This window comes from Vipera berus (assembly GCF_964194415.1).
Source record: "Vipera berus genome assembly, chromosome: 3".
Lineage (NCBI taxonomy): Eukaryota > Metazoa > Chordata > Lepidosauria > Squamata > Viperidae > Vipera > Vipera berus.
The window spans coordinates 71,035,981-71,062,606 of record NC_138204.1 but is presented as its reverse complement, the minus strand read 5'-3'; the positions used below and the strand labels follow the sequence as shown (position 1 = coordinate 71,062,606).

The window sequence follows — 26,626 nt, the reverse complement described above, 5'->3', positions numbered from 1 at the left end:
GAGTGGATATATTTCTGCAATATATTGCTCAGACAGTGCAGAAAAGTGGGGTGTAAATTTACTAAGTAGAAAAAAATTGTAGTCATTGTGAAGTTAGGAGGTTTTTTAGTGAAGGAATAAACAATTTATGGCTGTTTCCTCATTGGAGGGAACTCATGCTTTAGCCCAGAGGTCTTCAAACTTGGCCCTTTTATGACTTGTGGACTTCAACTCCCAAAATTCCTCAGCTAGTGTGCCTGGCTGAGGAATTCTGGGAGTTGAAGTCCACAAGTCATAAAAGGGCCAAGTTTGAAGACCCCTGCTTTAGCCCTTCTCCTTATCAGGGAAACACTAACTTGATGGCTTGGCAGCTCTTCTTCAGTAATACAAACAAAAGAAGATGAAACCAACCAGAGTTATTGATTAATTGATTAAAGCTGAACCCTACCTACCTCTTTCTTCAACAATCAACAGCTTTCCATGATTAAAACATTTATTTATTTAAAATGATATTAATTTAAATTAAATATTGCAATTAAATTAAATATTACATTTAAATCTGATAGAAGTATATTAACCATTAAGAGTTTGGAAGCAATGATGTTTTTCACCATCTTCCTAAGTTCTGGGATGAGGTCCCAGGCACATCTACTCAGGGAGCATCTCCCACAGTTAGGGAGCTTAAGAAATGAAATGACTCATCCTATCTTCTGGGCCAAAAAACCCACCCTTCTCTACTGAGTTAATTCATCAGAGGGAAGGTGGTTCTGTAGTTGATCAAGTCTCAGGCAGTATCAGTACTCTGTGTCTTGAAGATAAGTCAGGGCAGATCTTTGAGAACTTGGGTTGATTGGAGTTAGCAGGCCTGGAAAGCTGACAGATTTGATGTGTTTGTAAACACAGACAGATTTCACTGAGGAACCAGTACAATATAAGGCAATGCTGTACAATAATGGATAATGTAAGCAGTCCATTGCAAAAGTAAGAGAAAAAATCTTGAGGTATTCATCCACATAGAACAACCTTAGCCAAGAAGGCTCACCAGATGACTTTGGGCCAGCAACTATCTGTGCTCCTTCAGTTTCTAATATAATAAATAAAAAATAAATATTTATTTGCAGAGTCCTGTGAGCACTTTAGAAAGTAATTCTATGCATATGTGTATAAATCTACCCTAAACGTTCACAAATTATTAAAGGTTTTTTTTTCTTGAACTGTTGCAGGGTATTTAAGTTAAGCCAATCTTCTGTTTTACAGCTGTGATATTTCTAGTGCTTCAAGGTCTGAGTTATCAACACACTTCTCTAGGAATAATTATTCTGGCAAACCTGATGTAAGGCCATCTAGTGCTCCAAGCTATCTGAAATGTAAGGCAAGTGATCTGAAAGACATATTGGTTATATTTATTTAGTAAGTTTTCAACTGGGAATTTATGGCTGGCTTTTTAATCATTGTCAGCGACAGTTTACTTAACCAACGTTTATGCAATAAATCACAGTTGCCTGGGATCACATAATCCACTCAGTCAAGGGTTCTTAATCTTTTTGGGTCATGGACCCCTTTAAGAATCTGGTAAAACTATGGACCCCTTTTCAGAAAAACATATTTAAATGCTTAAAATAAATTAGTGAAAATCAATTTGCAATTTTTCCCCCATCTGAGTTTGTGATTCCCCTGAAATCTGCTTATAGACCCCAAGAGGATCCGTGAACCCCAGATTAAGAACCTCTGCACTAAAACTTAAATAATATTTTTCTAACCAGGGTAGTTGGGTTCACATAATACATTAAGCAGGAAATTCTCAAGCTTTGCAGTTCCTAAAATAATAAATGAATTTGTTTGAGCTCCAATATCCCAAAGGAAGTGAATTGCTTTTGGGGATTAGGCTTGGGCAAGAAATAAATAATATGCCATACAATTTAATTTTTAAAAGGCACCTATCATAGGAGTTTGTGCAAAGCAAGAAGCAAAGCCCAGCAAAGTTCTGACTGCGCTTCTAATCTTTATGTGCAAAATTGATTTGGTTAAAAAAAAGGAAAAACTATGTGACCCCAGTAATAAAATTACAGTTTGAGCACTAAGCCATAAAGCAATAGTTTACCATGAAGTACAAATCTAGATTGTAATGTACTGACCATTATTTTATAATTAAGGGTTCTAAATTTTAAATTTCTCTCTCTCCGTCTCACTCCTCCCTCCCCTCCCCTCCCCCTTCCCTGTGTTCTACCTACTTACCTACCTATCTTCCCCATTTTTTAACTCTTGTCTTCCATTTATTAAGCCTACGCCAATGTTGGTGTTGGTATCTGGGAAAAGAGTAGTTTGCTGTATGAGAAATATATTCAAATTTTATATAATTTGGAGGTTGTGGTTGAAATAAAGTGCCTTCTCATTTACATTTCCTGTTATAAAATTTTCACCCTTTAATTCTATGTATTTCTTTTTACGATCATCTGACATCAGCATTTCTTTTGATGTGTGATAGTATTTTTTAAACAATGCTGATAAAATCTTTGCAATGTGTAACATAATCCTTTCAGATACATACAACGAAGCACGTAACTGGCATTAACATTTATAATGTTCCCTAATTTCAGTAATACCTTTTCTAATTGTAGAACAACTTTCTCCAACTTATGAGCTTCAAATATAAGATTTCATTTTCCATAATGTCTATTCTAGGGTAAATACCTGATTTCTCTAAAGCCATTTAAGTATATTGTTTGGACAATCCATTTAAGCATTTCAGATTGACGCCAAGGTCACGTAGAGATGCCCTCTTTAAGGCAAGGCAAGCCTTGTTTTTTCCTAATATGGCTCTGCGCTTAGGCTGTGTGACATTTATTCCTGTTTTATTCTGGCTTTTGTTTTCACAATGTATTTCTAAAAGCGAACCTGAAGACTGCAGATGGAAACTTCTTAATCATGAAACAAAAGTCAAAGCAAAAGGCTGCTTATTCCACTTCAGACGTCCAGAACATACCAGAAACATTGTCAGATGTAAGTTGTACTATTGAGAATTTCATACCTTTTTTCTTGAAAACCAGGGAATTTATCCCACAGTGCCAATATATATATACACACCCCTGACTCTTTTACGTTGCGATTTAATTTTTGTTTTGTGTTTTAGAAAATCTTAAAACATTCAAATCAACCTACAAAACACAATCTCAAAAATGATAAAGGAAGAAATGAAATCAGATGCCACTACAATTTAGGAAAATATTCAACAAAATTCCTTTTTAAACATTTTTTTCCCATAGCCATTCACCTAAAGGAACCTGCGATGATCTCAGTCTTGCTCCATCTTTTCTTTTATTTCACTTACATTCTACCATTTCTGCTTCTTCCATTCCGAATCGTAATTTTCCATATGTCACTCTTCTCCCAGATAGATATAAAGTAATATCATCCACCATAGCTTCATTCAATCAAAGCTTCCACATAAAGATTCATAATAAAATAAAGAAGATATAGCCTAGGTTATCCATACTCAGGGCTTTTTTTCTCATAGAACGCTCAGAACGGAGTTCCGGCACCTTTTTTGGATAGAACCTTGTAGGGTAGGCAAGGCGGGTTGTATGACATGTGTGAGTTCCGGCACCTTTTTCTTTTACAAAAAAAGCACTGTCCATACTAATACTGAGGTCAGTACCAGTCAGTTTGGGCCAGGTTGCCTCAAATTCATCCAAAACCTTAGTTTTACTCCAAGCATTATCATACTATTGTGTATATATAAATTGGCATCTCTAATCTAGCAACATAATGTTGTTCACATGCTAACAACCAAAAGGTGAATACAATACACTGAATCCCAAAACTGGCACCAAGCAGCTGAAAGTGGTTCAAAGGGAGTATTGCATTAACAGGGATAAAAGTTGAGGGAGCCTTAAATGCAGATCAGCAGAAACTCCCCCCCCCCCAAAAAAAAAGAAAAGAAAAGAAAAGAAAAAGAAAATAAAATTCTGAGGGAGGAAAAAACTCCTTAAACTCAGAGGTGATTCACATTGTTTAGACTTGAATTGTCAAAGCAATCCAATGTAAAGTATTGATTTGATTTGGATCTCTAGATTGATTTGATTCAAATCTCTGAATTAAATTGTTGATTCAGACAATCTATTTTAAGGGAAAACAGCCTTTCAACACATGTGTGAAGGCTATCACCCCTCAAATCAATGCAAGGACAAGAAGTTTAATTCAATAATTTGATCTGGATCAATGATCCCATTCAAAAAATTAATTTGATTCAACTGCCTTTGAACTGAAACTCCCTATCAAATTTTCACATACTCTAGTTGCAGTATTCAAGCTTGTATTATCGACAGTAGCATATTTCTAATCAAAGGAATATGAATTATTCCTTTACTCCTTTGGAAGTGAATGTTTTGTTTTACGCTTAGTTGTTTGCTGAAATGCTACAATTTTGCCTCTGATAACCCCATTCTTCTTTTTTTGTACCTTTACATTGGTCTTAATTCCTGGTCATACAATTTTCTTGGCAACAATTTTGGATGTGGCATGCCATTGCCTGCTTTGTAGGGCTGAAAGAGAGTGGCTGGCCCAAAGTTACCCAGCTGGCTTTGTGCCTAAGATGGGACTAAAACTCACCATTTCTTGGTTTCTACACAAAATTGGCTTTCCTGTATTACACTATGAGGTAAAAGGGACACATTTTGGATGTCTTTCCCAAGAGAAAAGATAATGGTAGAAAGTATTTATGTTCAAAATGGCAAAGAGATTTTTTCCCCTTATGACAGATTAGCAATAACTGTAAGATTTCTCCCTTTTCATCATCTTTCTTACATACAAGGAAATGGTTGACATTTTTGCTAATAACTCTTCAGAGATCCTACTCAGCATCTGTCTATCCCTTCCAAGAAAAAAGCATAACATCAAATAAAAATCTTGATTCAAATATGTCTTGGGCATAGAAGATTGGATAATGCAGTTTCAGGGAAAGTATGGTCAAAAAAGTCAAGCTGGTGGCTGTAATGGTATGATCAAAGCTCTCAGTTATGTTTGCCATCTTAACTTTTTGAGCATGCCCAATGGATGTCCCTGCATAGATAGCTCATGCAAACAAGTGTATCTGTTAATTGAAATTAATACATAGACTGTATATTGTCATAAGAAAGCAACTAAAGTGAAATTACCCATTTAACTCTGGAGTAATTAACACTAAAAAAAAGACATGATCACAACCTGATTTAAATTCTAGCAGTTAAACTTTCATTAATTTTGCTATGGTCAGATTAGTTGGAGACAGCAAGGAGACAGAGAGAAAGATAAAAATCTGTTGACTAACCAGAGAAAGTGAATAATAACAGATAATGAACTCTTTCAGCAAGTCCCTGTGGGCAAATAGAAAACAACAGTGTATAGGGCCTCTGTTCTAATACTGTCATTTCAGTGTGGGTTTATGCAATTATGTAAGAGTATTCAAGTTTGTATCTGGGAAAAATGCCATTTTAAAATGCTCCTGCAAATAAGAATCTGCTATCTATAGCAGATTTGCATTGGATCTGTGCAAATAAGAATCTGCTATATCAGAGCCATAGAGTGGCTGAAGGTCAGACATAACTGAATGGCTGATGACGACAATGATATCAGAACTGTTTAGAAAAGATTTTCGGAGAAATTTTGCCACATTAAGAAAAGTGGAATATCAAAAAAGCGATGCCTTGTTTTGCATAATAGTTTTGTTTTGATAATAGTTGAAATGAAAATCTATGTCTCTAGACTTCAGTGAAATCCACTATCAATCATGAAAGGAAGTTGAAGGAAGGGAATTACAGATAGCCCAACAGTGGGTCATGAGTTGGATCACATAAATGGTTCATCACAATGGATCACACAGATATGGCTTTCCTGTCCATAACACCAAGCAAGATGATCATTCATGATGTGTGAAATCACCTTTGCCTAAACGATTATTCAACAACGATTATTCATGATGTGTGAAATCACCTTTGCCTAAATAACTTTACATCAGCCACCATTTCTATCTCTAGTGATGTTTGGAACTTATATTACACATCTTTTCCAGCTGAATTTGTTGCCTGCAAGAACCTGTATTAATTGGGATGGAGAGACATCTATCAGAGAGAAAAAAGGTTGGACAAAATAAATACTCATTATGAACCACAACCAATGCATTTAAATAACACATAGATTTCAGGAATAGGAGAACTGGTTCAGATATTAAATACAGTTGAAAACATTGTTTTAGCATTGTATATCTTAAGACTGAACTTCAAAGGCTCAAAAAATTAGCTTGGATTCCTAAACAAATAGCATTTGGATTAAGATTGATTTATTTAAACATACTTTATTCTCTATGACTGATGCATTTAACATAAATGTAAAGACATACTATTTTGTTACAATCATCTATTTCAATATGCATGATGGATGCAAATAAGTTTGTTGCTTGTAACTTTGATACAAGAATAAGCAATAATAGGCTGTAAAGTTTGGAAGTGAAGGAGCCAGTCACAAGAAGTGGACCAGAGAAGAGAATGAATGAATGAATGAATGAGTGAGTGAGTGAACAATTTGGGGTTTTAATTGGGGTTTTATATTTTTCAGGGATTTAATTTAATCTTTTTTAATTGTTCTTAATTTTTGTATTCATGTTTTATATACCCTGTAAACCGCCCTGAGTCCTACAGGAAAGGGCGGTATATAAATTCAATAAAATTCAAATTCAAATTCAAATAGAGATAGACTAAGGCTAATGCTGGAGATTTTCTTCAGCTCAAATGTTACTGATAATGTTGAATATTTCCTAGTGACTAATTCAAACATTAGAGTAAACAAGATGCCAATCCAAACACATTCCCCCAAAGTGACAGGTTTAATTCTGGATGATAACATGTTTGAACATTCACAGGTGTGAATTAGCCTAATCTTAAAGTGCAAACAAATGCACCAAAGGCCTGAAACTGTCTTTGTGACTCATCAGCTCCACAGGGTAAGCAACTTGTAGTTTGGACGTTGCTCTAGCATGTGAATCAACTCCCAGGTCAATCTCTTAATCATAGTTATGGTTCCCTTTAGTTATATCTTTTCTTTTTTCCAAGTCCATCCAAGTATAAGCCAATTTTCCCTAACTTAGTTTCATCTGGGTAGACTAGAATTCAGGCCCTTTAATTCTCAACCAAGAGTTGTGCTGGCTGCAAATTTAGTCCAAAATATCTAAAAGGCACCCGGATGAGAATGTCTAACTGAAATGATTACAGTAGGCATTTTTTTTGTGTGTGAGACACAAATGGCTTAAATAACCCCCCCCCCTTGCTATTTCAGATGACATAATAAATCAATCTGCTATTTGTGCTGAGGCCAGAAGGGAACCTACTCAAGATCCGATAATGGAAAATAAATTCATAGTTGGTACAAGTGATCATTTGCCATCAACTGGCCAGGATGAAAGGTAATTAACCATAATTAGAAAAGTTATTTTCTTTCTTTAAAATGACAGCCGTAGATCATTTTTTCATTTTTATATATTTACTGGGGGAAATACTTGATTGTTGCTCCTTATCCCACATCAGAGGGATGGAATTGGCAAGGATATGATATAAAGTCAATGAGACACATTCCCTAAAATGAGAGTTCCTTTAAATTTCCCCTTTCCAAAAAAAAACACAACACAACAACCTTGCAAGCCCCCAATTTACTTACACATGTAAATGTACATTTAGGATTGTAAGCCACCTAGAATCACCTTTAGGCATGGCATCTCATAATAAATAAATAAGTAAATCCTAAAACTCTCATACTTTAAACATCAGCTTTCTTACAGCAGAAAGCTGCAATGCCAGATTTAGCTTCATAATCTGAGCAAGCAATAGCTCTGGGACTAATTAGCTGCACGCTGAATTCAGGTGTAGTTTATGATGTACTTCTTTCAAGGCAAAACTAAGGTTTATTATAGCAAATAAAATTTAGAGACAATTCTAAATAAAAATATAAATCATATTAGACCTTGTGCACTGACAAGCTCCGGGAGATGAAGCGTCGGAGACGGAGCCTAGAGAGCTGTTGGAGATCCAGCTGGTTTGAGTCTGATCGATTGCGACTAAGAACCTTCACGAGGTCTTATCTCGCAGCGATGGAGGCAGCGAAGTCTAACTACTTCGCTGCCCTCATCGCGTCCGCAGATAATTGCCCGGCCGCCCTGTTTGGGGTGACTTGCTCCCTCCTGAATCAGGAGGTGAGGGAGAAGCCCCTGCAGGGTCGTGCCGAGGAATTTAGCCAATATCTGGCGGATAAAATCGCTCAGATTCGGGCCGGCTTGGACTCCGACTGGGCAGAGTCTGACGATGGGGAATCGAGCGGTCTTGGGAATATTACTTGGGAAGAATTCGATCCTGTGACTCCAGAAGAAGTGGACAGGATCATGGGGAAGCTGAGTTCCACCACTTGTTTACTGGACCCGTGCCCCTCCTGGCTGGTTTATGCGGCTCGGGAGGGGACACGAGGCTGGCTCCAGGCAGTAATAACTGCTTCTTTGAGAGAGGGTAGCTTCCCCGCTGCCTTGAAGGAGGCGGTGGTGAGGCCCCTCCTCAAGAAGCCTGCTCTGGACCTGGCCATTTTGAATAACTAGCGTCCGGTCTCAACCTTCGCTTTTTAGCGAAGGTTGTTGAGAGTGTGGTGGCTCATCAGCTTCCTCTGTTCCTGGAGGAAGCGGATTATCTGGACCCCTACCAATCAGGCTTTAGGCCCGGGTACAGCACGGAGATGGCATTGGTCGCACTGGTGAATGATCTCTGGCGGGCTCGGGACAGGGGTTGCTCCTCTGTCCTAGTCCTATTAGACCTCTCAGCGGCTTTTGATACCATCAACCATGGTATCTTACCGCGGCGCCTCAGGGGGTTGGGAGTGGGTGGCACTGTTTTACAGTGGTTCTCCTCCTACCTTCTGGGTCGTTCGCAGTCGGTGTTGGCAGGAGGGCAGAGGTCGGCCTCGAGGCCTCTCGTTTGCGGAGTCCCTCAGGGGTCGGTCCTCTCGCCTCTCCTGTTCAACATCTATATGAAGCCGTTGGGTGAGATCATTCGTGTACGCTGATGATACCAAGCTTTTTATTTCCACCCCAGATCAACTCAGTGATGCCCTCTCCGTGATGTCCCGTTGCCTGGAGGCGGTGAGGGTCTGGATGGGGAGGAACAGGCTTCATCTAAATCCCGACAAGACTGAGTGGCTGTGCGTACTGGCATCTCGGGTTGTCCATTCTATTCCATCTTTATCTATAGGGGGTGAGGTGTTACCCCCCGTAGATAGGGCTCGCAACATGGGCGTCCTCCTTGATTCACAGCTCAATTTTGAAGATCATATAGGAGCTGTGACAGGGGGGCTTTTGCCCAGGTTTGCCTGGTGCGCCAGTTGCGGCCCTATTTGGACCAGGATGCCCTGCGCACAGTCACTCATGCGCTCGTGACCTCTCGGATAGACTACTGCAAGGCTCTCTACATGGGGCTGCCCTTGAGTACCACTCGGAGGCTCCAGCTGGTGCAGAATGCGGCCGCGCGAGTTGTGATGGGGGTCTCCCGATACTCCCATGTAACACCTCTGCTCCGCGAGCTGCATTGGCTTCCAGTTGTCTTCCGGGTAAGATTCAAGGTGCTGGTGATGACCTATAAAGCCCTAAATGGCATGGGTCCGGGTTATTTACGGGAGCACCTTTTGCCGGCGTTAACCTCCCATCGTCCTGTGCGCTCCCACAGAGAGGGCCTCCTCAGGGTGCCATCAGTCAGGGAATGTCGACTGGCGGCCCCCAGGGGGAGAGCATTCTCTGTGGGCACGCCTGCCCTCTGGAATCAGCTTCCGGTTGAGCTCCGGATGGCTCCCGACCTTCGCTCGTTTCGCCGCGACCTGAAGACCTGGCTATTTGAACTTGCCGGCCTGGACTGAGGGATTGGGGTTTTAGTTTTAATTTTAAATTTTTTTAATTTTAAACTGTGTATTGTTTAGGGCTTTGATTTAATTCTGTTTTAATTTTTATACCTTATGTGTTATTTATAGTGTTTTAATTGCCCTGTACACCGCCCCGAGTCCCTTCGGAGAGTGGCGGTATATAAATCCAATAAATAATAATAATAAAGATAGAGTAAAAAGTAGGAAAGCCTGTGGTGTCATCTTCTCTCCATCAGTTATGTGAAGAAAGCCCTTCCCTTCCCTTCCCTTCCCTTCAATCAGCAGTCTCAATCATAAAATAAAATGAAGAATTCTAACAATTTCCTCCTACCTATTAAATATCTATTCTTATTTAACACAGCGTTGAAAGCTAGAACATTAAGACTTAGTGTTAAGAGAAAAATCACATGTTGTTAATATTTTTTCCATAGAATAAAAGACAAATCAAAAAAGGAAATGAACAAAAAAATGCAGGACTTGGAAAGGAGATTAAAGTTAAGAAATATATAAGTGATTTCTGACTTTTTCAACAGATAATTACAATCTTACTGTCCTTCCTTTGTTAGATATTAAACAGATCCCGTTAGCTCCTCATTTAATCTACATCTTAATCTTCAATTCCAGAATACAGAATAACACAATTGGAAAAAGACTCTGGAGGTCTTGTAGTTCAACCTCTGTTCAAGCAGGAGACCCTATATGAAGGGTAGGCAACCTTGGCTCTTTTATGACTCATGGACTTCAACTCCCAGAATTCCTGAGTCAGCTATTTTGGGAATAGCTGAATTCTGAGAGTTGAAGTCCATGAGTCATAAAAGAGCCAAGGTTGCCTACCCCTGCCCTATACCATTCTGGACAAATGGCTATCCAATCTCTTCTTAAAAACCTCCAGAGTACCCACAACTTCTGGAGGCAAGCCGTTCCAGTGATTAATTGTTTTCACTGGTAGGAAATTTCTCTTTAATTCTGGGTTGCTTCTCTCTTTGTTAAGCTTCTACTCCATTACTCCATTACTTCTTCTCTTGCTCTCAGATGATTTGGAGAAATAGATCATCATGTCATTTCTTCTTTCTTTCAGCAATAAGATTTTAAATCTTCCAAAAAAAAGTTTCTGTTGTTTTTTCTCTCTGATCCAACAGGTCAGTTTTGCCATTTTTGTGAATTCTGACATTTTCAAAATTGATTCATCCACTGTGGGGATTTCGTTATTCTTCCAGAAGAGAAATATAAATTTTAGATGTGCTACAAGCCCACAATAGAATTATATCCCAACAATTGTCTCCAAGTTGGGTTAAACTGCTAAGTCTTTCTCATGCTTCCTTTCACTTTCCTAGATCATAGAGTTGAACTACATTTTCCTTCTTAATATTTCCAACGTTGGCATTTCAGTTTTCAACCAGAAGCAGCACAGCTTTTTTGCAGGTTCTGTTGATTTCTAATTTTTAACTGATCATAAAACTCACAGTGATTGTAGCATAAACCTGGATAATTGTCGTACTAAAGGATTGTCCGCAAAATCTAATTTATACTATTTGGTCAGTGATTGCATTGTAGCCAGGTACTGTTGTCACTATACCTTTGAACACTGTCTCAACACCGATTTTTCATGTCCTAAGTAGTAAGTGGTGTGATCTTCTGACTGAAAGTGTCCAGTTCATCTCAATTCATGGATTCCTAAAATGTCAATGTGTAGTTGATTCAATTAATCTTCACTGTGTTAAGTTTCCCATGTTTTTGCTACTTTTGTTCCATGTTCCTACTGTAATTATGTCTTGCCATGTTTGAATTTTGTTTTTCTATGTGGCAACTTCAGCAACTAAACATCCTGAAGGCTTTAACGTAGTCATCTTATAAACACTATATACACTCTGACAAATCCTCCAAAGCATGTTGATGATGATGTTATCCGTTTAGTTGTGTCCGACTCTTGGCGATTCTATGGACCAGGTCACTCCACATTTTCCAATCTTCTACTACTTGAGTTTTTCCTATGCACTGGTTGGTGTCAGCTTTGATAGTGTATCACATGTTGAGCACCATTCAGTCTGAGAGGCCCATCATCTGGCATTATAATTGTCAATAATATATCCATGTCGTTTCTTGGTAAAAATACAGGAGTGGTTTAACATTGCCTTCTCCTGTGGAGTACAGAGATGCTTTTGCCACTGTCACTAAACAAGTATCTGCCTTCAGTATCTTCCTATGTCATTATTGTCCAATATGGGTATCCATTTGCTTTAGCTGGGAAGCTGGAATGACCTTCAATCCTTGGGCGACCCTGATGGGAATATATACTTGGCATACACTGCTGGTGTTCTCTGTGCAACCCTTGCAACAACATCCCCTCCCACAATATATATATATATATATATATATATATCATGTACCAATTTTTCTCCTACATGCTATGAATTTATTCTTTAAATTTCTTGAATTTCCAAAATTTCATTCATATCCAGATCAAGACGAGTTTTAAGTAATTTTTTTTTCATTTCCCTATTAACATCTTTCCTAAATCTTCAGATATCCCAATAAGCTTCAAATTATTTTTGTAATTCTGTTTAACCGCTTTCTGGTTCAGCTTCTGACTTGTTTAACTTTGTCACAAAATTTCTCTGAACTGAAAACAGCCCCTTGGGTACTGTTTGCAAATCTTTAATTTCTTCATCTTGATGTTCTAATTTGGAATTGTTTGTTAAATTTTCAGATTTCAGTTTTTATTGAATTAATTTAATTACATTACCTTCTACTATACCTAATCTACCTTTAAGAAGATCTTTAATTTGTGGTAAACCAGCAGAGAAATCAGTTAATGATTGTGTTTGGACTCTTCTCATTATGTTGTTTTCTTCTTAGTGTGTCATTTTCTACCCAAATCTTTTCATTATAAAAGACAGGAACAAATTATCCAGTTAGGACTGAGATATAGGTTCTATATAACATCTAGATACTATAATAGAACAGAGAATAATAGGTTTGGAAGGGACCTTGGAAGCAAAAAGAAAAGCCTTGAAGGAATTTCAGGTCTTAAGGCTACACCCTAGCTATACCCGTTAAACTCTTAAAATAAACTTTTAAAATACTGTCATTCTTTGCATCAAAAACTGGCATTCTTTATACCATTTCTAGCATAAAAAAGTCCTTTGGTTCAATGTTGAAAATCAGAAGTAGACATTCTTCATGTTGGAGCTCCCTCTTGCAGTTAAAAAAAGAAAGACAAAGAGGCTGTCAGCAGACAGACAGCAGCAGGGTTGATGGTTGGAGGAAAGTAAATCCAAATAAGGCAAAGAAAGTCATAACCAAAATATAGATTGGTAAAATTCTCATTGGTATAATGATAGGGAACCCTAGATAACCACTAGATAACCCGCTGAGAGAAAAGCAATAGGATGTGTTCGGAATATACATTAACATTTAGGCTGATTATATATATATATTTATCCCAATGCTGGGTGGTCCCATAATCATCTAAGAAGATCTAAGATCATTTAAGAAGAGCATATATTATAAATAAAAATAATGTAATGTCAATAATGTCAGTATTTACTTACTTAAACAGAACGACCAGTGTACATGGGAACGATTTCCTATTTCCTGCTGGTTTTCCCATTGACTTAATAATAAGTTGGAAGGGACCTTGGAGGTCATCTAGTCCAACCCCCTGCTCAGGCAGGAAACCCTATACCATTTCAGACAAATGGCTGTCCAGTCTCTTCTTAAAAACTTCCAGTGTTGGAGCATTCACCACTTCTGGAGGCAGGTTGTTCCACTGGTTAGTTGTTCTAACTGTCAGGAAGTTTCTCCTTAGTTCTAGGTTGCTTCTCTCCTTGACTAGTTTCCATCCGTTGCTTCTTGTCCTGCTTTCAGGTACTTTGGAGAATAGCTTGGCTCCCTCTTCTTTGTGGCAGCCCCTGAGATATTGGAACACTGCTATCATGTCACCCCTCACCCTTTTCTTCATTAAACTACACATACCCAATTCCAGCAACCGTTCCCTATATGTTTTAGCCTCCAGTCCCCCAATCATCTTTATTGCTCTTCTCTGTACTCTTTCTAGAGTCTCGACATCTTTTTTACATCGTGGTGACCAAAACTGGATGCAGTATTCCAGGTGTGGCCTTATCAAGGCATTGCAAAGTGGTATTAGTACTTCACTTGATCTTGATTCTATCCCTCTATTAATGCAGCCTAGCACTATGTTGGCTTTTTTGGCAGCTGCAGCACACTGCTGGCTCATATTTAAGTGATTGTCCACTAGGACTCCGAGATCTCTCTCACAGTTACTACTATTGAGCAAGGTACCACCTATACTATACCTGTGCATTTGATTTTTCCTGCCTAAATGTAGAAGCTTACTTTTTTCACAATTGAATTTCATTTTGTTAGATAGTGCCCAGTGTTCAAGTCTGTCCAGATCCTCCTGTATCTTAAGCCTATCTTCTGGAGTACCTGCCAGCTTGGTGTCATCTGCAAATTTGATGAGTTCCCCATCTATCCCATCATCCAAATCGTTGATGAAGATGTTGAAGAGCACTGGGCCCAGAACAGAGCCCTGGGGCACCCCACTACACACGTCCTTCCATGTAGATGCAGTTCCATTGAGGACCAAATGCTGAGTGCGGCCTGTCAGCCAGCTATGAATCCATCTGGTGGTGATGCTGTCTAACCCACATTTTTCTATCTTATCAAGTAGTAGGTTGTGATCTACTTTATCAAATGCCTTACTGAAGTCCAAGTAAATTATATCTACAGCATTCCTCTGGTCCACTTTGCTTGTGAAATTGACAGGGAATATTGTAAGAGCAACAGCCATCAACTTCATGTATAAAATTGGTCTGAATATCATGGAAATTTCAATTCCACAGAAGTTAAAGGTCCTCTATTTTGTATACAGTCTTTAGGTTAGTAGGTTTTAGGTACCTTGATTCAAACATTATTGCGCTGTAATGTACCATTTGGGCTAATTTGAAGGTACAAAAAGACACAGATAAACGCCCATGACAGTTTTAATAGTGTATAGATGTAGGTGTTGTTTTTTTAAAAAATCCATGTCTCTCTGGCCTTCTCACAGGAAAACTGGTAAAACATAACCAAAGAATACTACCTTCCTCTCATAAAAAGCCTTATGTAACTCACAACAGTCCTAATCCCTCTTATAAGGAAATGTACTTCTAAAGCTGTTACACAAATCTGTTTAAACAACTGAACAGTCAGAAGGAAAAAAACAATAAACCTAAAGAGTCAGCTCGAAAAGTTAATTACAGTTTTGAGATCACAGAAAACATGCACTCATAAATCTCAAAATCAAAGAGAGAAGTTCAAATGAGATATAATGAAAGAAAAATAAAATAAATGGACACTTTAATTAAAACTGGAAATGCACCTTAGCTGACTGTCATTGCTCGCCATTCACCACAAAACTGTAGAGGGTTACCAGAGAATACTTGAAGATGGTATAGTAGTTTTCTGGATTCACCTTTATGGAAGGAAAATTGCTGTTTGGCCAGATTCTTGAAAATTATTGGTGATTAAAAACATTTTTTCCCTATAGTCTGTAAAGGAGAAATCTGAAACAGTATCTCACTGAAACAACTCCATTGTCTCTCTAATGAGCTGTCAACCTGAAACCCCAAGACCTCATTTAATTGTACGCTTTTCTCCTGATTTGTACAAACATGACAAAGTATTCCTGTTTCTCATATTATTGGTACAGTGGAAGCGGTCTATTAAACATGCAGACAAAAGTTCCTTTTGATTATTATTTTATTATAGATGACATGCTCCCTACGTATGCCATAATGAATTAAATGTGGCAAACTTCTTTTGAAGAGAAAAGAAAAAGTGAGAAGAAAATGGATGTATCTTCAGCATCCTGACCTACTCCTTGCTGATTGAGGATACAGTATAGTTCAGGAACTGTCCTCTGGTCAAGGAATTTGAAACAGGTCCTCCCTTGGTAACTGGGAGAGGCCAACAGATTAGGAACGTGCAAGGTGTTGTGTAAATATATCCAGATGTTTTTTCACGCTAGGGATTTAAAGTTTTGTTTTTCTGTAGTGGGCTCAAAAGCCAACAGGTAACAATTAGTTACTTAAAATAGGTTCTTATTCTACCTTGATGAGTTAACAGTGTCTTCCACTATGTATTCTGCTAGCTATGGAATTTGGTTTGTCTCCAACCCATGTACAGTATTTTGCAATAACCCAACTGAGCGGTGACCATAGCATATTAGCCCAAATAGGGTTGCAACTGAAACCCTAGCTGGAGAAGAGTAAAAGCTCTTCTGGCTGCAGTTTTCACCTACTATTAAGCAGGAACTACTAGCAGTACAGTATTATTCATTTAAATGTTGATTGTCTAGTGATTATTAATCTTCTTGTTTAAAGGAAAGCTAATCTTCCCAAAGATTATTTAATTAATGATGGACAAATCATTCAGGCTGGCTTTATCTATGACAACAAAAGTGGTTTAAAAAAGAAGGCAATACCTATACCTCTGGACATTATGGATGAACTAAAAAATCCAAATGCCAAAATTATCAGTGCTGGTCGTGTAAAAGAAGAATCACAAAATCAAATGGTACGTGTTACTTTCTTACCTTTTGCTCTTTAATCATTATTGTTCTTGTTAAGATTTTGTAATCTGATAACATCACAAAAATCCAAATTTCCTTGAATTTATGATAGATCTTTCTTTGGGGGTGGGTGGGAAAATAACTTTAAGGAATCTAATACAGAAGATGTGTCTCAAACCTAAAGCATGATCGGTTTTATTTGTATTATGCTACTACTGAAAGATGCATGTTACTTATATTAGTGCAAGAAATCAAGCTGGAGATTGTGGGTTGGCATTATGAAAATTATACAGTTGGAAATCTTTGGTAAAATTAGAGGATTAAATTGACTAGTAAATGAATTAATGGGGTCACCTTAAACCCTGCCCAGAAATCAATTGGACTTCAGATTCAGAATAAATATGTATGAGAATTTCTACCAATTTATGATTGGTAAACCCAACCTCAGGAGCAAATTTACCTGAGAGTATTAAAAGGTATTTACAGTGGAAAAAAGGTGATAGGCTTGTGATGGCCTGGCTTTGCATCAACCTGGCACTGTCCACGATGGAGACAATGGAATTCTTGAAATACACATTGTTACTGAGCATCAACTGGCAGTTTCCATAGCTGGAAAAGGCTTTGTATCAAAGTGGTTTTACATAGATAAGAGGCATAGTGAAGCATTATTACTTTGTCCTCATACACAGTGAGAGATAGCAGGCCTTTGTAATACAACTTCAAGGCGGGAGGATCTTTCTCAAGTCTTCTTCTTGCCAAGCTCCACTGAAAATTTGCACATCCCAGTAATGGATATTTGTCTTTAAATCAGATTTTGCTTTTTTCCCTACTCTCCAGGTACTGTAATTAAGTAAGATTATAAATCAGCTACATACCACAAATGACTAACTTACTTTGCTTCTGAAAAGAAAATATTCAAAACATCCAACTAATACAGTACTAGGGCTTTTCTGGATTTACATGTGAAAAATTCAAGTAGGCGCTGTTGAGTCCGGATATAAATGTGAACTTCTTGAAAGTTATATGAATGTGGTTTCTCAAATTTAGGAAATAGGCAACAGATAGTTTCAAATAATCTCAAGAGATCCAGGTATCAGTATGAGCTCTCCATTTCACTTTTCGAATTCACAGAGACCTAACTCTAACCCTAAGTGGGTGTTCCCACCAATGGGATTTTCCCATGTATTTCACCAGAAAATGTAAATAAGGCAGGCTCGGAAACTTTGCAACCTCCTAACCATACCAGTGTGCTCCAAATCCGTTGGTGGTGTCCATTTTGCTGTTTGAATTCACTGAGACCTTACCCTAACTCTAAGTGGGTTTTTCCACCAATGGGATTTTCCCATGTATTTCACCACAAACATAGATAAGGCAGTCTTAATTAAAAAGCACTCTTCTAACTGTTCCCATGGGCTCCAAAACCCATGGTGTCCATTTCGCTCTACGAATTCACGGACATGGGTTTAACTGCCAAAGGGATTTTCCTACGTTTTTCACCAGGAAACGCAGATAAGGCCGGCTGGAAAAGTATGTTCCCCCCTAACCATTCCTATAGGATCCGAATCCATTGGTGGTGTCCATTACGTGTTACAGTTGTGTCCCACCAGTTGGTATAAAAGTTTCACTATCTCTTTCTTTTGTAGAAAATGAGTGAATCATTACCCATTTTTTGTCATGAAAGAAGCAGATGGAAGTTTGCTTGGAATCAATGGCTTTTGTTATATGGAAAGAAGACACTTGATTATTTGAATCAGGATAATGAAGCATGTATGGACCTAAATCCAGTTCTACAAAATAATTATGATGACTCCATTGCAATCATCCAAAGTAGAAAATGTCCTCATTCTAATCTAAGAGCAAAGAGGAAGAAAAAACCCACTTTTACTAGGAAACCAAAGCGCATCACCATTCAGATTTTATCTTTGGAAAGGCAGCTAAGCAATCTTTCTGTAAATTCTCAGAAAGGGACATCTTTGGTTCAGAAAAACCATGGCCATTTCACCAAAACAATTACCAGGCATGTTGTAACCGAAAAAAATATTCTTCAAAATATGTCCCAGCGTAACAAAGACATTCTTATGGCCGATGAAAAAAACCTTATAAGTAATATGGAACCCTTTCTCTCAACTGTCTCGAGAATAAAATCCTCACTTGCAGGGTTTTTGAAAAAACCAATGACTAAAAGTAAAGAAAGACTCAAAAAAAGTAACGCGTTTGTGGATTATATACCCTTCCCAAAACCAATTCCAGTTTGTGAGGCTCCACATAGCTTGGTTGGCCATAAACTGCCCCTTTTAGTGGATTGTTCGTCGAGAAAGCCCAGTGACAAACTATCAGCTGATAGAAGCAGCTCTGACCAGGATCCTTTCTTAAATGAAACTACAACCACTGAGGTGGAACTCGGAGCCCAGCATCTGGAGTCTTCAATGAGAAAAAGTAGAGAGACATCAGGTGGGATGACCAGTTCATCCTTCCTGTTAGACTTACTGAACGAAAGGCCGGAGTCTGAGAAATCAGAAAATGCATCCGTATATTCAAAAGATGAGAGCCCTGAAGACTCTTCTACTGTGATAAGTATACCCACAGCACCATCCGATACCTCACAATCTCCATGCCTTTCAAGGCCTGGGACAAGTAACAGCTACAGTGGCAAAACAACATAGCTCCAACCTCTGAAAGTCACCTCTTGTTGTGTCAAAAGTTTTTGGGACTGACAATAAATATGTACACACCACATGGTTGATTAGATTTATTGTCATGTTACATCCTGTCATTTGCTGCAATAATTGAAATACAGGTAGGGCATTGGAATTGTAGTAGAGAGAAAATCAAGATATGTTGAGAATAACAAACAAGAAAAAAATGTGTATTGTAAGAACGTGGCTCCAAAGGATTAATCTTCTGCATTGCATTTCCTTCCCTTTATCCTTTTTTTTACTTTTCTGGCAGCTGGATGATGGGATAGAGAAAATTTCCATTCAGTGGATTCTTTCAAAGGTGCTTTTTTTTTTCAAAAGGCAGCTGGACTGTTTTTTTTTTGAGAAAGAACAAAATGTTTTGCATCTCATCTAAGAAGCTTCTTGGATGAGAAGCGAAACATTTTCTTCAAGAAAAAAAAGTCCAGCTGCCTTTTGAAGGAAAAAAGCACCTTTGAGACAACTACGACCTGGATGGCTGAGAATCTCCAGACATTCAGTGGATTGTTTGTTGAGAGGTGTAAATGTTTCTCTTTTGCCAGCACAGAACATTGCACTCCAGGACTTATGAATAGTTGAGTCACTGTTTTTTTTCTCCACATCTGGGGTTTTAGAATGGCACATTCAATTAAAAATGTATCTGGGCTTTTAATGTATAATGCTTTGCATACATCGTTGTACTCACCTCTGTTGTGCAATGGGAATTGGGTCTGCTCTGAGCTGGATCAGTGAAATTTCAACTCAAAGAAAGTTTAGGTGTGCGGGTTATTTTTCTTTTCCTTTGCACTTTTGATCTTCTAGCTGCTTGCCTGAATTCATTTTTCCTTGTAAAGTGATTTGTGTTCTTCCATTGACTGGATTAAAACAAAAAATCTGGGTCAAAGGATTGCTTTTATACATCATCTTCCAAACCAACTTTTTCTGCTGCTGTGAATCTAAATCTTGCTTACACGGACACTACCACAGTTCTCAATTTAATGAAAGATTGGGTCACCATTGTGTATCGCTTAAACATTCTACGGAACCTCAAGAGCAGGGGTCTTCAAACAAGGCCCTTTTATGACTTGTGGACTTCAACTCCCAGAATTCCTCAGCCAGGCACACTGGCTGAGGAATTCTGGGAGTTGAAGTCCACAAGTCATAAAAGGGCCAAGTTTGAAGACCCCTGCTCAAGAGGATGATAAGAAAAAGGTACAGGTTGTCCTCGACTTACAATTGAGCCCAGAATTTATGTTGCTAAGTGAGACATTTTTTAAATGAATTTTGCCCCGTTACACCACCTTATTTGCCAGAGTTAGGTGAATCACTGCAGTTGATAAGTTAGTAACACAGTTAAGTGAATCTGGCTTCCCCATTGGTTTTGCTTGTCAGAAAGTTGCAAAAGGTCAGACATGTCAAACTTGCAACATCACACAACATATCCGGAGGATTTTGCCATTGCCGGCAATGGGGCGGGAGTGGCTTCTGGATGACACATCCAGCCTGCAGGGCGGCAGTTTGACACCCCTGCAATAGGTAATCACACGACCCCAACACACAGCAAGGGTTATAAGTACGAACCAGCTGCCAAGCGTTTGAATTTTTATCAGACGATCCTGGCGATGCTACAAAAGCCCTAAGTGTGAAAAAAACCAGTCATAAGTCACTTTTTTTCCCAGTACCGCTGTAACTTTGAACAGTCACTAAATGAACTGTCGTAAGTCGAGGACTGCCCTGCACATTGATTTGGTTCGCCCGCTAGCTGAAGTACGTTCTGCTCCACAAATGAAGATGACGTGATTTGCCCAGCGTTTCTGGAGGATACTACACCGAGGAAAGCCCTCCTAAAAGTAACAGGATCTCTCCGTCAGCAGTTTCTCTCCCCGATAACCCAACCCAGGCCAGGCCAGGCCAGGCCAGGCCAGGCCCGGCCTTTCTGAGTCCTTCGGGAGAAGGGCGGTATATAAATAAAATTATTATTATTATTATTATTTCCCCCTCCACTCCCTTCCCGCTCCGGCTGCAAATTCGCTCCGAGCTCGCGCTCTCCCGGGGTTTACTCCTCCGCGGGCTCCGCCCCCTTCTGACGTCCCGCTTGCAACCATGTCGGCGGGCGTGCGCAGACGTCAAGCAGCTGGCGTGAAAGGAGAGGCAGCTCCCTCGGTCGCCGTAGTAGCCGCCCCAGCTCGCGGAGATGTGGAGCTGGGCATGGCGGCGGCCTCGAGCCTCTCCGCCTGCCTCAAGCTGCTGGCCGCTGCCTTCTACGGCTTCAGCTCTTTCCTCATCGTGGTGGTGAACAAGAGCGTCCTCACCAGCTACGGGTAAGGAGGCGAGCCCGGGTGAAGTTCTTCGGCGCTTAGCCCCGGTGGAAGTTTTAGGGCAGGGGTCTTCAAACTTGGCCCTTTTATGACTTGTGGACTTCAACTCCCAGAATTCCTCAGCCAGCAAAGCTGGCTGAGGAATTCTGGGAGTTGAAGTCCACAAGTCATAAAAGGGCCAAGTTTGAAGACCCCTGTTTTAGGGGCTGGGGGGGGGGGCGGGTTGCAGAACGAGGCGTGCGGCAACCGGGAGGGAGACCGGTGAAGCCGGTGGCGGCTCCTTCTTGCATGAGCCGCTGAGCGGGGAAGCTGCTTTCACCCGCCTCGGAGGCTTCTGCAAAGTCCCGGACCGTTGCTCTCGCAGAAAGCCGCCTCCCTGTTAACGGGGAAGGGCAGGGCAGCGATGCCCGGCAGGAGGTTTTGCCGTCTCCTTTAGCCTCTCCTAAAAAACAAAACAAAAAAAAAACCACAACCCACTTGTAGGTCTCTCCGCTGAGGAGTTGCCCGTTGCCTTTGCTTCTGGAAGACAGGTAATCCTCGACTTACAACAGTTCAGTTAGTGACCGTTCAGAGTTACAAGGGCACTGGAAAAAAGTGACTGATGTCCGTTTTTCACACTTACGACCTTTGCAGCATTCTGCCCCCCCTTCCCCCCCCCGGGATCATGTGATCAGAATTCAGATGCTTGGCAACTGGTTCAAACTTAGGATTGGTGCAGTGTCCCGAGGTCTCGTGTGCGATCTCACCTTTTTGCATCCTTGTGACAAGCAAAGTCAATGGGGAAGCCAGACTCGCTTAACAACAGTGTTATTGTGCTAACAACTGCAATGATTCGCTTAACGGTTGGGGCAAGACAGGTTGTAAAATGGGGCAAAACTCACTCAACAGATGTCTCGCTTTAACTGAAATGTTGGGCTCAGTTGTGATTGTAAGTCGAGGATTACCTCTGGGGCTGAAATGAGTTTCGCTGATTTCTGTGGGTTGAATTCGGAGGGACTGCTTGGGGTCCACAGCGCCATGCTTTTCCAGAGAACTGACTGACCAACTCGAGTAGTTTGGGGTTGCACTTGCCCTTCCATTCCCCTCCTTGCTTTAAAGATTCTTTGGAAATCTTCCTTCCACGACTTACATGGTTTGAATTTGCCGCCGTAGATGCCCTGCAGTTTATCTTGTTAATTGTTCTGTGTCCTTGCATCTTGACGTGCTTCTGGAATACGTGTACTGTAGGAAGTGCATTTGTGCTGAACATGTTAGGGCTATGTTTGCAAGGGTGTGGGTTGCAAGGGCAAAGAACATGAAGTGCATCCCTTATAGAATTGTTTTAAATGAGGGTAAAGGTTGAGGCAGTCCATTTCTCCTGCCACCGGCTAGCATTCTCCATTGTGCATGATTTGTCAAAGTTTCAACTGTCTAGTACGGTTTTTAACATGTTTGTGGTTTGTTACAGATTTCCTTCCTCGCTCTGTGTGGGACTAGGCCAGGTTCGTTGAAGTCTGCATTTCAGAAATTCTCTAATAGGCGGGCAGGGAGAATTGGAGACACCCTAGTGATTTCTCTTCCTTCTCTTACAGATGCTGGCTACCGTAGTTGTCCTTTGGGTGGGAAAGGCACTCAGGGTGGTCAAGTTTCCAGATTTTGATAGACATATACCTCGAAAGGTACGGCGTGTTTCTTGTCTCTCTCCTTCCTCTCTCCTAAAACTAATAATTATTGGGATGGAAGTAATGAATAATCCTTTCATTAAGATAAATATTGTTGTATATGACAGAACACACTTTAAAATGCATAAAAGTGCTAGCCTTTATTTTGTATAGGATTATTCTGCTAATAGATGGATAAATACTAAATGTATATTTTGGCAGCCTTCCTAAGAGAGGACTAAGCCTCGGTGACGCATTTTCTGTACTTCTAAAAAAAGCCTATGGAGTTTGTGGAGGAGTAGAAATATTCTTTGAAAAGAAATGCTTTGCTGCTTCCCTGTGTGTGTTTTTAAATTCTTTTTTCCCTTTTAAAAGAGGGTCAGGAAAGTTTCCACACTGGCTTCTATTGCCTCTTCCTGAAGTGATGTAAAATTTTCCCTTTAGAAATATAATCACTTAAATGTAAAAGGACTTATTTCCAATTAATATTCTCTTAAAATACAGTCCTCTGTATGCTGGAATAAATAAATGAATGATCCTATTTCTGAGTAAACTTTGGTAAGATTTTGTTTCACATAACTGAAATTTATTTGTGTCAGAACTCCCCAGTTATGAATCTTGAGTCCATTTACATAATTTACATATTAAAAACTTGTTTAGCAGACCATGGAACAGTATTAAGAGTGGCTGTTTTCTGTATTTATACAGCTGTCACGCCATAGATTCTTAGTGTGCTACTAACGTACACATATGAACAAGTGACTAGATTTAAATGTGACCTCAGTTTATGAATACTTTGCCTTTACATGCCCAACGTAAGTTGAAATAATAGATGTTCTGTTAATGGCTTCATAAATAAAGTCTTGAAAAGAAGGATGTATGTGCTTGTGTTGTAATTTGGATTTCAAAATTATATTTATCTGATGTGCTAAAGCCGTTAAGCCACACTTAAACAGCACTGGACTTTTTCCCCCCTCTGAGGCTTCCCTTGTGGTGTGCCTGATGAAAGCTGTTCATTACAAAACTGTCATTGTTTAGAATGCTAGATCTTAAGATGACGTTATCTGTTCATTGAGTGCTATTTTATCCCATTTTATAATTTTCTAGACTTTTCCACTACCTCTTCTCTATTTTGGGAACCAAATCACAGGACTGTTCAGCACAAAGAAATTGAAGTATGGATAACTTTTATACATCTGTGAGGTTATAATTTTATTATGCTTTTCTTAAAATTATCTGTATAGTAGGAGCTCAGCTCTACAGATATTTCTTCTGATTACTTCAAAATACTAGTTTCTCTTGGAATATTAAGGTGGAGTGTGTTTTTAACGAATGGAAGAGTGCTTGATAAACCTGAAGAATAATGAAAGGGGTGATAACAGCTAGATTTCTATATAGATTATTCTCTTGCATCTCAGTCATGTATTGAACTCAGAATAAATCCTGTTAATATTTACTAGGATTTTCAAGTAAGAATGTGTAGGAGTGTTTGTCTGGCAAGACACACATATTACTCTGCAATCTTGTATGTGTAGTCCGGAACATAAAAGTGGAAAAATTACAATAGAAAATGCATATTCTTCAATAATAAATACTTTCTCAAATTGGGCCATCTGTTACTACATCCATGCCGTTAGCTTAGCAATGTTACTGAAAGTGGTTTGCCAGTACTTCTTCCAACTTATATATTTTTTGCATCTATGCCTAGCTAGTCATCCTGGAATATCCTGGTTTAATCCAGCCCGGATTAAGGGGGGCAACACAGAGTTTTCCCCTTATCCTATTGTGCCTTTAATTTTTTCACTGCCACACTTGACTCTAGTTATCAATCCTTACCGAGTCTTCATGGCTTGTCAGTTGGGCAATGGAGGGCTTGAAGACCACCATTGTTGAGCTGTTTTTAGGGTATCAGTTGGCCTTACTTTGCCACTGAAATCCCCTACCTAAGTTTTGACGTAGAGGACTAAGTCATCCTGCTTAGTCACTGCTGCCTGCTGAGGCATTATTACAAATAAAAGGTAGCACTGTGCTATTTGAGCCCTACCATCTGTATGTGTGTTCTGTCTCTTTCCCAGTTCACTTGAACTTCTCTGGTCAATTGTGAGTGACTGGAACTGGGACACTGTCAATGCCTTTCTGAAGTAAACAGGAATGCCTGCGTTGAGGGAGGTATAACGTGCCCTTTCTTGATGAGGCCAGCCATAGATCTGTCTACCTTTGGCAAAAAGAAGGTGGTGGATGTTCAGTTATAGAGGATCCTAGAAGAATACTTTATCTGGATAAATATCAGTTAGGTTTCATGCCCAGTCATGGACATTGATCATGCTGATTGATGATCAGCTGTGACTTTGATAAGGGAAAGATTCCTTCGGTGCTTTAAAATCTTTTGGTGGGGATTGATTCCATTAACCATGGCATCTTGCTAGACACTTACAAAGGTTTCTTATTGGGAGTACTGTTTTATGGTGAGTTTAATTTTACCAAGTGGTTGGTCCAAGTCAGTAATAATAGGAGAGCAGCACTCAAGCTTGCAGCCATTCCATTGTGGAGTGTTACGCGGCTTAGTGCTTTCCTTTGTGTTATTCAACATCTCTATAAAGTCATGGTCAAGATTGTGTCATTTCAGGACTGAATATCATCAGTATGCTGATAACACTCACTTCTACATTATTACCCTGTATTGAACTAGTGGTGCTGTGTGTAAACTGCCTGAATTAATATCTGAAGCTCATTATAATCTGGGTGAAGCAGAACAAACTAAAATTCAGTTATACAAGTACAAAGACAAAGTTGCATTTGTAAACATCAAGTTGATCCATTAACAGTGGACCTGGTAATCATCCTGGATGGGGCTGTGCTCCACCTGAAGAAGTTAGTCTGTGGATTAGGTCCCCCTGGATTTAGAACTCCTATTCAAATAACCGATGGAAGCTTTTGCCCAGTTCTGGCTAGTATGCCAGTTATGACTATCTTGACCAGGATGTCCTAACAATAGAAACTCATGGCCTAAAAAACAACATGTGGTTGAACGTATTGAAGACATTCCATGTGGTGCTGCCTTTGGAGATAACCTAGAAAGCAGCAGATCAACTGCCAATCAGACAATCCCACCATTAGAAAGCAATACCAATTCTAAAATCCCTACAGGGGTTTTCTGTTAGCTTATGGGCCCATCTCAGAATGTTATCATTTATGAAGCCCCGAACAGCACAGACCAGGTTGCATTAAGTACCATGTTACCAGTTACTTCTGTCCCTGTTGCTTCTGTGGTCCGTGGCATTTTGTCTCTTGTGTGCTGTCCAGTATTAAAGAACATGGTTTTCTTAAGCAACATCGATTTATTTTCTGATTGAAATGGCAAAGTGCCACTTATAATATAAAAACATAAATATGTATGGGAAATGAAATGGTTCTTTCCCTTCTGTTTAATAAAACCATTAAAACCTTCCTATTCCAACGCGGTGGCTCAGTGGGTTAGGACGCTGAGCTTGTCGATCAGAAGGTCGGCAGTTTGGCGGGTCGAAT

At 39.5% G+C, this 26,626-nt stretch overlaps 1 protein-coding gene across 1 annotated transcript in view; it reads left to right on the top strand.

Moving 5' to 3' along the window:
• Positions 1-21,246: 21,246 nt before the first annotated feature.
• The window catches only part of SLC35D1 (solute carrier family 35 member D1), a gene marked incomplete at its 5' end in the record, with an annotated part of 29,880 nt that continues 24,500 nt past the window's right edge, over positions 21,247-26,626 (top strand). The window contains 4 exons of the mRNA XM_081323964.1: positions 21,247-21,464; positions 22,909-22,942; positions 23,033-23,119; positions 24,209-24,276. Coding sequence (XP_081180090.1) covers positions 21,247-21,464; positions 22,909-22,942; positions 23,033-23,119; positions 24,209-24,276 — 407 coding nt within the window. The remainder of the gene's footprint in view (positions 21,465-22,908; positions 22,943-23,032; positions 23,120-24,208; positions 24,277-26,626) is intronic.